At 27.6% G+C, this 15090-nt stretch overlaps 1 protein-coding gene across 8 annotated transcripts in view; it reads right to left on the reverse strand.

Annotated features, from left to right (window-relative positions):
• Nucleotides 1-732: 732 nt before the first annotated feature.
• LOC107449120 (leucine-rich repeat flightless-interacting protein 2) overlaps nt 733-15090 on the reverse strand; it is a 67704-nt gene continuing 53346 nt past the window's right edge. For all 8 annotated transcript variants that reach the window (XM_087150201.1, XM_087150204.1, XM_087150202.1 and 5 more), the window contains 6 exons: nt 13998-14172; nt 13800-13849; nt 7401-7518; nt 6159-6238; nt 5973-6077; nt 733-3784 (listed from right to left, as the gene is read on the reverse strand). In XM_087150201.1, the coding sequence (XP_087006327.1) occupies nt 3677-3784; nt 5973-6077; nt 6159-6238; nt 7401-7518; nt 13800-13849; nt 13998-14172 (636 nt within the window). In that variant the 3' untranslated portion in view covers nt 733-3676. The remainder of the gene's footprint in view (nt 3785-5972; nt 6078-6158; nt 6239-7400; nt 7519-13799; nt 13850-13997; nt 14173-15090) is intronic.

A 15090-nucleotide genomic window follows, 5' to 3' on the forward strand; every position in this document is an offset into this window, starting at 1 on the left:
TTATTGTAGCTTTACGCAAGAACATTTTGTTAACATGTTAATCAGAATAAAATGGATGTTTACCTGGTAAGTAAGAGCTGGACATGGAAAAACCTGGAAAAAAAATCACAAAAAGCACTTAACATTGAAATAGCTTTGAAATACATTGAAATAGCTAACTAGTTGTTTAATAGATAATAATTATTGAACTAATAGTCAAATCTCAAATTTTTGAATTTCGTCGTACCCACTATCTTTTTTTTTAAAACATACTTTTGCAATTTCAAGTTCTTAAATTTTACAGATTTCGTACGGAAAAACAAACAAAATAAGAGTGATAACAATCTGCAAAAAAAGCACTTGCAATTTTAAGAACATATGTAGTATAAAAAATTACCTGAAAAAAACAACTTATAATAGTATTCAATAAAACTCCCAAATTAATTTGAATCATTTTAATGGGGAAAATAAAAGATAGACGGGTGGAAAATCTGGCCAACTTGGCATGTTTAAAGATTATAAGAGATTTGACTACTTTATTGATTAACTTTCAGATAGTATTTTTATAGAATAAAACATTCACTTAAAAAAAAAAAAAATTGTAATGTTAGAATCTTATATAATCGTTATTTATTCATAAAAAATCTACGAAATGTTAGGATTTTTTTGCACAAATTGAAGTTATATTTTGGAGTATTATGTTGATAAAAGTATTATGTTTGGAGTATTATGTAGATAAAAAAAAAATTAACAATAATTCAAATTAAAATTTATTCATTTTCTAAATAGCAAACATTTCAAGTGTTGAAAAGCAAATAAATAATTAAAAATTTAGCAATAAGATTTTTGTAATAAATAATTTTATAAAATGTAATTCAAACAATCCATATAATTTTAAATAATAGCAAAAAGCATACAATTTTTAAAAATAAAAAAGCATTGAATTTCTCAACAAATAGCAAAATTTTAAACTGTACATTTCACAACAATGAATTTTCATAGAGTTTACAAATATTTGCAACAATAACTAACAGTATGATGCATTTAAACATCAGACAATGTTAATAAAAAACAAAGCACCCAATTCTCAACATGAGTATTACAATTGACTTATATACAGCGATTTATATGAAATTTGCTTTTCAATAAAAACAAAATATTAACTGAGGTAATAATTACATTGTGTATAGTAAAAAAAGTTATAACTGTTTTACAATTAAAGGAAGACATGAAGTTTGATATTTTCTAAAATTCAATTTAACTGGACTTAATATCAATTCCTTTAAATAACAATAATAATTTAGTAAAATAATCTGCTATATCTTTTATAATTAAAAGTACATTCATTTAAAGAAGGAATATGATTATCAAGCAATAGTGATTGAAATAGCACAATTAATTTTGTTTTAAAAAACTAATTAAAGAATCAATTTTGTGCTATGCATAAATGAAACTAGAATCTAAAAAACACGTGTCACAGAAACTAAGTACTTTTTAAAAGTAGAATTACGAAATATAATAAAAAACAATTGTCACATTTGTGTTGATCATAGTACCAGAAGGTTTTTCTTTTTGTTGCCGTGACATCATTTGTGATTTTTTACATTGTTTTAATTTTATTATAAATAACTTATTCTTAAATTCTTCGAAAAAGAAATTTAAGAATAAATTATATTAAACTTATTTATATCTTCAAGTGCATTACAATCAGACCAGGAAATCAGATAATAAATGTAATCTAAGAAATCTAAAGATTGAAATAAATAGCATAAGTCAAAAAGTCTAATAATTCATGAGTCAAAATTTATATATAGGCACTAATATTAATTTGATATAAACCTTGATTGCCTTAGAGAAAATATTTAGCCTAAATATTATTTTCCTAAATAATGCTGTGGCTAAATATTCTTTATTCTAAATAAGTGTTGAGCTGCTATTATTTTTAAGACTTTGCTGACTGGCAATTTTACTCAGAAACTATAATTGTCACCAGCTATTATTTTGTAACTGACTATGGTAGTAAAGTAAAGCATTCTAAATAAACTCCAATAAATTTTATTAATATAGAATGAAATAAAATTAAACTTTGAAATATTCTATATCGCCCTGAGTTTCATAAATTGAAATAGATAACGCAAATGACGAGTTTACTTGTCACTGGTCAACAAAGTGTTAATAGAATAGTTTTGAAATCTGATTTGAGTGCAATTGAATATGATTAGGGTATAATGATATTTAGATCGACACTAATTATACTACACATTACAAAATAAACTTTTAAATTTTATTTATGTAACAGTTGTTTATAATGTAATAATGGGAACATTTTTAAATATTTCGATTAATATTCAATGCAAAACTTTAGTTTTAGCACGGACAGTACCCCAGAGGACTACTGGCAAAAAAATATATAAGGAACGCAGTTCACGATAATTAATTCTACTTAATATTTTTAGTAGTAGAAATTCTAGCCTATTTACTTCAAATATACATATATATATAGATGAAAAATATTATATCTATATAAATATATATGTATACACAATTTTTAGATTCATTTGCTCCAAAAACATTATCTATGATTTTTTTTAAGTAAGTTAAATTTTTTTTTTTAAATGAATCAGGCATATAATTATTAAAACTAAAATTTATTCATCGCTTTAAAAACCAAATTCTTAATAAATGTAATACTTATTTTTAACCAAAGCATGAAATATCAGCCTAATTGTCACTAAATTTATTATTTTTTTATAACATAAAGCATATCATTGTATAAGTCTTTAAACATCACAATAAACATAAACAAATAGACAATATTAAATTTTTTTAAACTAATGACTAGAATCGTTAGTAATATAAAAAGCACAAAAATGAATTATATGTCACACAGAGCAATAGAAATTAGAGAGCACCACATATATGTTATAATATAATTATTTTGATTAACCCATAATTTATATATTAATTTGGCAAAACCATCTTATCTTTTAAGATGATTTTTTGATTACATGATAAATTGAACTATTTGCAGTGATTGCAATAAAATTATTGATACACATTAGAAATCTAAATAGGGGAGAAGTAACTGATCAATTTCCTTTTGAGCAAACAATTTAATTAAAAAAACTAAGGTGACCACTTATATGGTCTATCACATATTGTAAAAGTATATTTAAGAAAGTATAATTTTACTAATAACTTAACTTTTTTTAAAGATAAGTTTTAGAGCTAATAAAAATTGATTAGTAAGTTTAGAACCAGCTGATTTATTTTCATTTGAAAAAGATTTCAAAATATAAACAGAAGAAAGGTATTAAAATTAGAAAAAAAGTTGATTGTCAATCATTATAAATTCACTGATGTTACTTTTCAATAGAAAATACAGCTTAATTTTCTCACCTATTAAACAAAATCTTCATTTAAATACAATACGAACATGAATTTTTAAAAAATGATAAATGCGAATATAAGGTTAATTTAAATTTAACAGTTAGTAATCTGAAACTAAAGATATCATATAGTTAACAAGTCTAAATTAAAATAGATCAAATTTCAGGGTAAATAACAAGTTTTTAAAATTCAAATAGTGTAACAAATTCATGAACATCAATACCATACGAGGTTTAAACATACATAAAAAGAAGGTAGTTTTATTGGCACTATTAAATAAAAATGAGATTTATAGTATTGATATCACTCAAGATTTTGCAAGAATACTTTTCACAGTTTTTAATTTGTCTATGCGTTTTTGTAAATGAATATTTGCTGTTTCTAATTCTTCAATTCTTGCTTGAGCATCTCGAAACTGTAAAAAATATATAAAATATAAAGAAATGTAAGATATATATATATATAATTTGATACTATATTTGAAAAATATATAAATATAAAGAAATTAAAATTAAATCTGAACTGAAAACTATTTTATTTATTATTTTTCAAAAGGAAAACTATCATATACACTGAAAATAAATAAGTAAAAAGCCCTGATTATGGTGAATATACAATACTCATGATGAAACATATAATTTTTAAATTCCAATATGTAAAAAATAGAAAAAAAATTAATGTTTAAAATTTCTCAAATTAAAGAAGTAGGTAAAAAAAGGAAAATAATGTAATTTATGTATCAGTTAAAACTTAAAAAGCTACATAACACATCACTCAATAAATCCCAGTTTAGTCAAGATTTGTTTTAGAAATTTGATTTTATGCATCAATATACTCCCCTTTAAGAGTGATGCATTCAATCTATTGCTCCTCTAACTTTTCTGCGCGTTTTTTTAGAGAACAATTATTTTTGCTCTCAAAATAGGCCTTAATTTCAGGAATAACAAAATTAACCAGGAGTATCTTTTTAAGGTCTGCAAAGAGCCAGTAGTCGCTTGAGGACAGAACTGGAGAGTATGGAGGGCGGGAAGTAATTCATTAAATTTAACCATCATTTTAATCTACACGTGACAAGGGGCGTGGTCTTGATGAAACAGAACTATTTTCTTTGCATGTGAGGTCGTTTTTTCTTGATTTCCTAATTTTGACAATTGAATAATGCCATGTAATATTGGCTATGTATAGTTTTATCTTATTCCAGATAGCCAATCAGCAAAATATAGTGGGTGTCCCAAAATTGGGAAGCCATAACCTTGTCAAATGATTTTTGAGTCTTTGATTGCTTTGGACAATTTTTATTGACTGCTGTCCAATAAGCTGAAGATCTTTTTAATTCAGGAGTATAGTAGTAGATTCATGTTTCATCTATTATCATATACCAATGCAAGAAATTCTTCATATCTAGCTTTAACAACTCCAATTGCTTTTTGAATCGTTGATACACTGTTATTTTTAATCTGGTGTGAGTAAACGTGGCACTCATTTCGATTACTTGCGTATCGTCAAATTTTCATGTGAAATTGTAGACACACTAACTTCTGATACCTGTCATTCAAAGCCCTTTCATGAACTTTTTTGATGTTTTCAGGGACAATGAGTTTGAATGACCAGATCTTTCAGCATCATAAGTGTCTTTATGACTGCATTTAAATTCAAGTCTAACAGTCAATAATAGTTGATTTATCTGGTGCAGAGTCTCCATAACCCACATCAAGCCAATGTTATACTTCAACAGTATTTTTCCCTTTAAAAAGACAGTGCTTAATCAATACACAATATCCCTTTTTATGAATTGTTTTAAAAATTACAAGACTAGGGTTACTATAATCACTTGCAACCTCTAAACTAATAATCTGAATGTTATGAAATTTTTGACAATTATCGTTTGAAAGTTGCTAAGATCCAGAAATCATATGGTTTCAATTGGCAGTGGTGTCATTTATGTGCCAGACCAGAGACTTATTAAGTGGTGTGTAAAGTATTCATATTAAGAGTTTCGATGAAACCTGAAAACACGTAAAAGCATTTCATAATATTCAGACTATAACAAATAAATACTCTAACACAGATCTAAGTAAACAGTCTAAATACAGAATACACTAAAAAACCGAGTAAAAATCTAACCTTAAAACTAATTTAAAAATTTTGTTTGAGATTTTAAACAGTGAAAAAAAATTAAATAAACACTTCAATTTGCTTCAAAATTCAAAGATTGGTGACGACTATAAAACGACTATAAAATTGTTAAAATGACCTCTGAGATTTAAGCTAATTTTAAATAAATTATTTTATAATCGTCCTTGAACAACCAATCCAATTTTGAGTTTGCGACTACCAATGTCCAACTCAGTAGACTTGTAATTTTGAACCCAATCCAGAAGACAAGGCAACGCATGGATCAAGTATTAGGAGGACTTTGCCTTAGTGGAGGGCTTTTTGATGGAACTAACCTGCATTTGCATTACATGGAGAGGAAAACCACAAAAACTTCCCAGGGTTAGCTTGACAACAAATCTTTTTCTCAAAATGCACAATTGAGTCAAGTTAGCATAGTTTTGCCCGAAGTACATAAATGTGTTACATTTAAACAATAACTTTATTACCTCTCTCTGTAACTTTCTCTTTTCTGCTTTTAATTCATCTTCAACAGTTTCATAGCTTTCTGCTTGAGCTTTGTACCTATTCATGTGGTTGTCCAATCTAGATACCTAAAAAGAGAGAAGGAATAAACATTGTAAATATCTTTTTGTTAGCAGAAATGATTATTCATCTGAAAATATATGACTTACAGTTCCCTGAAGTGTAGTAATTTCTTGTTCAGCTTTCTTTAATCTATATTTGTAATCATTAACTTGCTTATTTGCCTCTCCTACAAGAAATCAAACATGATTAAATATGTAAGACTAAACATTAATATAAAATGATATTAAAATAATAATAGTGTGTTTTGATTATCTAAACTAATTTAGGAGATTCAACATAATCCAACTTGAATTCTGTTGACAATTTTATGTATTTGCCTTTTTTACACAGTCCATAAAAATAAAATACTAATAATGCATGGATTTAATTTAAAAAAAAACATTTTATAAGAAGACATTTATTTTTAAAAATTTTATTTGAAGAGCAAGGTTTAAAATAAATGCTGAAAATGTCATTGGATTAAAATTAATTCACATATACAAGGGCTTCTTTCCTTCTATTGAAAGAAAACTTTATTAAAACAGCTTCATAAGTTTCTAAGACAATTCTTAGAAATTTCACATTTTCACAATAGACAATGCTCCAGCGACAAAATTCAAGGTCTGTAATACAAAGTGCATTAGGACTAATAATATGAAATAACCATAAAAAGTTTGTTGAAATTTGTTAAATAATTTATCTTTTCTTCTACATTTGTTCAATAGCAGTAACAAAAAGTAAATATTATTTTAAATTTTTAAAAATACACTAAACATATAATAAACAAATTTAGCAATGTTAATTTTCATTAGCATTTATATTAATGGAAATTAACATTGCATTATTATTAACATAATATATGCAACGAATTACCAGATCTATATGCTCTCACTATTAAAAGAGCAAGAGAATTCAATTTATATTAAGAAAGTTATTTAAATACATTACAGAAAGCTCAGTTAGCTAACCTCTAAGCTAAGCAACATTCATAGAACATCTTACTTAGCTATTTTCTGACAAAACAACATTCACAACATAAACACAGCAAGAAAATTATTTAAATAATTCACAGTTTTGCAGTTATTTTGTTTTAATAGTATTAAATTTGTAATTTTAAAACATAAAATAACTTTAATAAGACTACAAAGAAAAGTTAAAACTAACATTCATTTCATTTCGAAAGAGAAATAAAATTTTAGCTAGGTCACCTAGAAAATACATTAAAAAAGCTTAATTAGCTAATCTCAAAGCTTAACAACATTCATAAAACATTTTACTTAATTATTTTACAACAAAACAGCATTCACAATTTGAAGAAGGAATTCTATAAATACTTCAATGAATCATACTTTGCACTTCCATGAGTTTCATTTCTGGACCATTTGCTCCAGTTCTCATCAAAGACAATTGATCCATTTTATAGGCTTTTTGTCTTTCTTCTTCCAGATCTAACCTAAGCCTATAAATCTGGAAAAGAATAAAAACTTCATCAAAAAATTCTTAAAGTACATTTGTTTTTACTACAATTTTTTTTTAAAAGTACATAGATAGAAAAGTAAGAATTATTTTAAATTGTTCTTTTATATTGATTAGAGGGCTAAAACTCAAGTGATTTTAGTAATTTGAGTTTCACTTCTTATAAATATGAGGAAAAAAGTAAGGATAATTTTGCTCTCAAAAACCAGACATTAGAATTATCGGGATGGTAGTAAATTACAAGAATACATGGTTGGAAACAAAAGATTCAATATTCCATGTTTTCTTTAAATGAATATATTCAAAAAAAGTAAAGCAGGTAAAATTACAAATCTCAAATAAAGGAGTTTCAGTAGGTAAAAATATTTATTTTTTCAACTTGATGTATTGATTTCAATTTAAGTTTCCTAATTTGCTCATCACTTTTTTGAGAGAATATTTTATTCAAAAGTATAAAATTTTATTAATTTGCAGAAAAGTATGTCTACATGATGAAAATGCAATGTAAATAGAATTATTTTTGTTATATGAAAAAACTAGTAAGCAATAGAAAAATAACCAAGAACACATGCATAAATCAGGTCTTAGAAAATTTATTCGCAACAGGACAATTTTATAAAAAATGTGAATAAAAATTTCAAAGTAGAAAATTATAAGAATTGTTAAATTTGAAAATCATGGGGTATGTTTAAATATAATTTTAAAGACATACTTTTTAAAAAAACATTAAAATCATTAGAACGTAACAAAAATTAGTGCATTTATTTAGTTTTATAAATAACATTAACAATTTTAAATTACTTATTAAACATAAACTAAAAGACTTATATTTAAGATTTAATCCAAATTTTAGTAATTTCAAACCATGTGAAAAAGCAGTTTTCAGAAGAAAATCATTCCGAATGTAGTATATTTTTTTTAGGAAAGTGAACGTTCAGTACTCTACTACATAAAACACAATCATGACCGTCGTTGAACAGCCAACTCAATTTTGGGTTGGCTTGTCATTTTGAACCAATCCAGAAGACAAGGAAACTTCTGGATCAGTACCCCCAGAGGTCTTGATTTGCTATGAGAACACGGAGGACTTAGCGATGCGACAGATTTAACGTGCATCAGTTACAATTTACCACACGGGGAGTATTCGGCAGACCTGGGCTCGAAACCACAAACTCTTGGACATGTTCCCAGTGCCCTACCAACCAGGCTACCCCGGCCCATGATCAGATTTAGGAAATTCAACAGATGTTCATAATTTCAATTCAGCATTTTCTCATCAACAAACATAAGTTTTATTTTTATTAAAAAAATATAGATAGAGCACATAAAACTGCTTAAAGGTATTCTAAAATTGCAAAAACAAAATGTCTGACGACAAAAAATGTACATTTTATTACAAAACAGTACATGTAAACATAATTATGTGAAATCTAATATCTTCCTCATAAAAAAGGTAAAATAAAGCATTCCTGCAACCACCTGTTGTGGGCCAGGGGGGTCATGGAGGTTAAGACTCAACAATTTAGTGACCAACGGCATGATTCTGACAATGTAGTCAGCACTGCGCACAGGATGCATTTATTGCCCAGACAAGTAGGTTCCCATTGATCTGATGCAGGGTTGATCTTGACCTTTGGTTGATGATTGATCTTTAAACCGCCACACTGTGGAGCAAAAGTCTTTTTTCGCGGTCAAAAATAAAAAAAATGAAGTTATAAGAAAAAAAAATCTCAATATGGTTTTTTGTAGTAAAATGTCCAAGGAATAAGACGGTGTATTTTGTTTTTTTGGTTTATAAATGGAAATAGCATTTAAATGGAAACAAAGTCGAAATTAAAAAAAATTAAAGTTTTCTGTTAAATTTTTATTAATATGGTAACTCCTTATAGTAAATAAAAATATTAAAACTATGCATGATTTATACATAAATGTATTTCCAAGATATATATGAATTCATTATTTTATATAAATACTATTAAAATCAGAGCCATTTTCCTATTTCTGCTCTGTACAATGAAATTGCAACTTTAGGGTGCTCTATAAAAAAAGCCTTACGTTGCCGAGGTAAAAAAAAAAATTTGTACATTTGTTTGGTATATATACTCAAGAACTAAAAAAAAATTAGCTGCGAATATTTGCGAATTTGGCTGATATATCGATTTTTATAGTTGGCGTCATTTCTATAATAAAGATTTTCTTATATCTACTTGGCTGAACAATCTTGTCATTTTTTTTAAATTGCTGCTTAAATCAAACCTTATGACAATGGTGCCAGCACTACATATTTTGTAATTATATTTAGTCTCAAAATGTAAAGGAACTATTCTATCTACAATTTCGGATTTAAAAATTATTCATTTTTCGTCAAGGTCAGTGGAGTGCTTTCAATATTTTCACATTCATTGTGTTTCGACTATCATTTTTCATTCTAAACGGAGTGAATTTCAAGTTATACTAGTGATTTGAGGTAGGCATTTTTAAATTTTTATATTAAATATCAAAATTAAATGCTCTGTAATGAAATAGCAACTTATTCGCTGAAATATTTATTATTTTTTTAAGATGGCATCAAAAATATATAAACGCCAAATTTTCGAATTTCTCATTGAAAGTAATGCTAATTGGACCCAACAACGATACGAAAATGCTGATAAGTCGGTTGCAGTGTTGTTTAATATTGAAAGTTTGAATGGCCAGCAAAAATCAGAATTAAGAAAAATATATGCAACTATTAAAAATAAGTGGCAAAAATGCACTCGCAAGAAAGATTTATTTCTCCAGCAAAATAAAGATTGGCTTGACACGGAATTGAAATTGTACACATTCCAATACAAAGGTAAATTATCTATGATTTGTAAAATTTTTATTACTTATATAAAATATGTGAGTAAATTATTGTTCTTATTTTTATTTTATTTATTTATTTTTTGTTGTTGATAGAAACTGTTTCAAATTCAACATCAATTCCTGTAAAACGTGGTAGGCCGCAAAAAGATTATGCATCAAGTAATGAACGCACTAAAAGACGCAAACTTCGAAAATTATGTGAAGAAGCAGAACCACAATTAATTTTCGATGCGAGCAAAAGACACCTTCGATCTAAAGGAAATGCAGAAACCGTAAAATTTATTGGAGAAATAAAATTAAATAACTCCAATTTGATACAAAAAACTTCCAATGTTAACGCTTACTCACCAGATGAAGCATTAGCTTTAATCGTTCAAACAGGATTAACGAGAAACGCATATCAAAATATTCGAAATAGTGCCTTGGAACGTGAAATAAATGTCTATCCACCCTATTACAAAGTACGAGAAGCTAAATCACATTGTTATCCATCGAAAGTCTCTATCTGCATAAGTGAAGTGAAAGCTGAAATTAATCTTCAAGACTTACTAGATCTGACAACACAACGCATCTTAAAAGTTCAATCAGATGTTTTTGCTTATACTTCTGCAGACAAAATGCAAAACATAACTTTGATTTCTAAATGGGGTTGCGATGGCAGTAGTGGTCATTCCCTGTATAAGCAAATTTTTCAAGATTCGTCAAATTCAGATGCTAGTCTTTTTATGACTTGCTTAGTGCCTCTACAACTTTACGGTACTTGCAACGGAGATCCTAAAAAAAAAATTATATTGTGGCAAAATCCCAGACCTTCTTCCACAAGATATTGCAGAGCAGTAAAACTTGAGTTCAAAAATGAAACGACTCAACAAGAGAAGTTGATGATGGACATTAAAATTAAAGACCTGGTCCCTACAGTTGTGAATTTACATAATTCTCAATCTTTTGTTGTTAAGCATATTTTAGGTATGACAATGATTGACGGAAAAACGTGCAATGCGATTACTGAAACAAAGTCTGCACAGACATGCAATATATGCAGAGCTACACCAAAAGAGATGAACGACTTGACGAAACTAAAGACCAAGAAGATAAATACAGATTTTTATGAATACGGTTTATCAACACTGCACGCTTATATTCGTTTTTTTGAGTGGTTATATCATGTTTCTGTACGACTTGAAGTGAAGTGTTGGCAGAAAAGGTGAAAGAAAAAGTGGAAATCAGAGAAGAAAATATAAAGAAAAAGTTTCACAGAGAGATGGGTTTACCTGTAGGTATAATTATACAAGGAAAAGGTACCACGCACGACGGAAATCTGGCTCGTCGTTTTTTCGAAAACTCGAAAAAGTCTTCTGAAATTACAGGACTTAATGAAAATCTGATTTCAATGTGTAATACCATTTTGAAAGCATTATCAAGTGGATATGCAGTTGATTCCTCTAAATTTTACAATTATTCATTGGAACTTGCAAATTTATATGTAAATGAGTATTCGTGGTATCCAATGCCAGCTAGCGTTCATAAGATATTGATTCACGGACATGATATTTTAAAATCAGCTTTATTACCTATAGGTATGATGAGTGAAGAAGCCCAAGAGGCTAGGAATAAAGATTTTAGAAATTACCGTGAAAAGTTCACAAGAAAGATATCTAGAGTACACACGAATGAAGACATATTACATATGTTTCTAATTTCGTCAGATCCAGTAATAAGTTCTCTTCGAAAATTGCCTAGTAGGAAAAGTGGTAGCATGCCTCAAGCCGTTATCGATTTATTGGAAGATCCTTCAGCAAGTTCATGTTTTATAGAAATGGAAAATTAATAGTGCCAAAGTAGTTTGTTTATATTAAATATAAATAAAAAACGTTGTTTAATAAAAATAATACTTCATGTACAAAAAAATTATAAAAATAAACTTGAGATTATTATTTTTGTTATAACATTTTCAAAATTTTTTATATCTAGCAAAATAGATTCATTATTTTTTTTAAATTCGATAATCGAATTTGCAATTAACAATCTTAAATATTTTGATTCAATTTATTTAGTTTAAATTTGTTTTGATAAATATTCGCGATTTTACATCCATTACTTTATTTATTAAAATTATTAACCACAAATTTGTAATCAAAGATCTCAAAAACTACTATTAAATAATTTTTATTTATTTATTTGCAATTTTTTCAATTATCATCCGCCATTTTGGATCCGCCATTTTGTTTTTTTGAAATTTTGACTTCATATTTGAAATCAGTGACCAAAAAAACCTATAGGTGAACAATTTCTAGAACATTGAAGTTAATTTTCTAATTTTGGCCGCATTTTTCTGATTTTGTCCCACTGTGCGCCACTGGGGATTGAACCCAGTACTTGACAATTGACAGTATATTGACAATTGAGTGCATTTCTTCCTCATAAAAAATAAACTAATTTATAATGTAAACAACAGACTCAAAGAATACTAAACCTGAAAAAGATCACAATGTCACTTAAACAGGCAAAATACAGTTACGGTACTATACTGAAGAAACTTCTGCAGAACAATTACGTGTATAATGAAGAAACTTCAATAATAAAGATGAAATTGAGAAACACAGTTTTCCATGTTTGTAATTTCGTTTGCGTCTATGTTTCCCCTTTTCATACTTTGTTTAACCATGGAAGAATTTGTTCATTATATAAAAATAACTATATTATATTTGGACTAGGCTCCTAGGGCTTGAAGTCTGCTCAGCTTTGGGGTCAATGAGTATCAGCTAGTCTAAGAAGTAGAGGTGGCTGTGCACAGTCATGCCCTGTGTCTGAATATTTCACAGTCTCAATCCCAATGGCTCTTTTTGGTGAAGTGTCCATTGATCTGAAGCCGGGTGGATCTAAGCCACAACCAAGGATCCATCCCAATGTGCCTTAAGTGAGGCATGGTTGCTCAGGGGATAGATCGTTCGCCTTCCAATGAGGTGAACCAGGTTCTAATCCCAACGGTGGCTGTACGATATGAATTCGGCATCCTGTTGACCACAGTGTTGACTTAAAATACTCAGTGGTAGACGGATCATGGGTTAGAGTCCCGTTGCGATCAGGCTAACCATGAGAGGCTTTAGTGGTTTTCTTCTCCATGCAACTCAAATACGGGTTAGTTCCATCAACAAGTTCTCCACAAAGGCAATTCCCCCCAATACTTAATCTAGGAGTTCACTTGTCCTGCAAATTGAGTTCAAAATTACATGGCCCACGGAATTGAACATAAGAAGTCATACACCCAAAATTGGGTCCTCTGTTCAATGTAACATAAAATAAATAGTGCCTTAAGAACTATGCCATTACAACTTACACAAAAATTTTAGTAATTAGTTATTACACAGATTTATTTTAATTTCAAACTTTTATTTAGTGATGGTAATAATAAACATATTTATTACCTCATCTAGTAGATCTTGTTTCTCCTCAGAAAGCTTTTTTAACCGAACATCTGTAAAAGAAGAAGCAATTAATAAAAAAAACAAACACAACAGTACAGATAAGTATGAATATTTTTTAACTGCAATAAAAAAAAAAACTTAGAATTTTTTTTAAAGAAATCTAAATAAAGAAAAAAAATCTAAATCCTTTTCTTGTACCTAAAGTTCCAGAGCCTGCTTGCTTTAAAATATTTGCTCCTTCTGGAGAAACTAGAGCCATTCTAGCTATCCTTTTTTCTCGCTCAGAGTCTGACTTCTTTTTTTCTCGAGAGAGATCATCTTCATCATCTACAACTTCTTCTTCTTCTCCACCCACAAGAATTAAATTATGTTCCTACAAATATGTAATAATTAATGTAAAAATAATAATTACATAAAAAAATAAAACAGAGATTTATCTAATAATTTTACAAAAAATATTTTATTAAAATATTTTATTCTGTATAATTGTGAAGATTTTTAAATTTCCTTTTTTTCCACCTTTATTTTCAATAAAGTCATTATTTTCATTTGTTTAAAGTCATAAATTTATCTATGTAAATCTCTTATAAAAGTCTTTTCAATAGTATGAAAAAAGTAAAAAAGAAGGTTATATAATCCTTTTTAAATAAAATCAACACCTTGTTACTCATAAAATATTAATCAGTAACTAATAAGATGGCGCCAAGATAAAAAATAATCATGACTAAACTTGAGACATAGCCAAATTCCAGGAAGTTCCACCTCCTGTTGCTTAGCTCACCAACCCCTTAGCTTTATTGCTCAACTTTAAATTTTTCTCAACAATAAAACATTATTCAATCAAAAAAATTCAAATATTTTTTTTAATAACATTCACACAGATTTGGTTCCCAGTTTAAAAGGGATAAAAATTTAAATTATAATGGATATGCTCCATTTTATAACTTCACCCGCAAAGTTATTATTTAAATTCTTAGTTGAATTTTGGTTACTATAAAAACTTGCCAAACATTTTATATGGACGTAATTTTCAGCAATAGCAGGAAAAGTTAATTCCTTAGAGTGCTTTAGAATTTTAAATATTTATTTTGTATTTATCACTTAAATGCATACATTGTCTAAACACAGTTTTACACAAAATTTATTATAAAAGTAAATAACATTTATTAAAAATTAAACAGAACTTATTTGCCCTTTAATGATTATAAAATGATAATTACTTTATTATAAAATATTTTAATAAGGAAGTAAATTTATGCATTTACTTTAAAATAAAGAAACAAGACTTATA

Source organism: Parasteatoda tepidariorum, chromosome 8 (genome assembly GCF_982258835.1).
Source record: "Parasteatoda tepidariorum strain Cologne lab strain chromosome 8, Ptep-v5.0, whole genome shotgun sequence".
NCBI classification, from domain to species: Eukaryota; Metazoa; Arthropoda; class Arachnida; order Araneae; family Theridiidae; genus Parasteatoda; species Parasteatoda tepidariorum.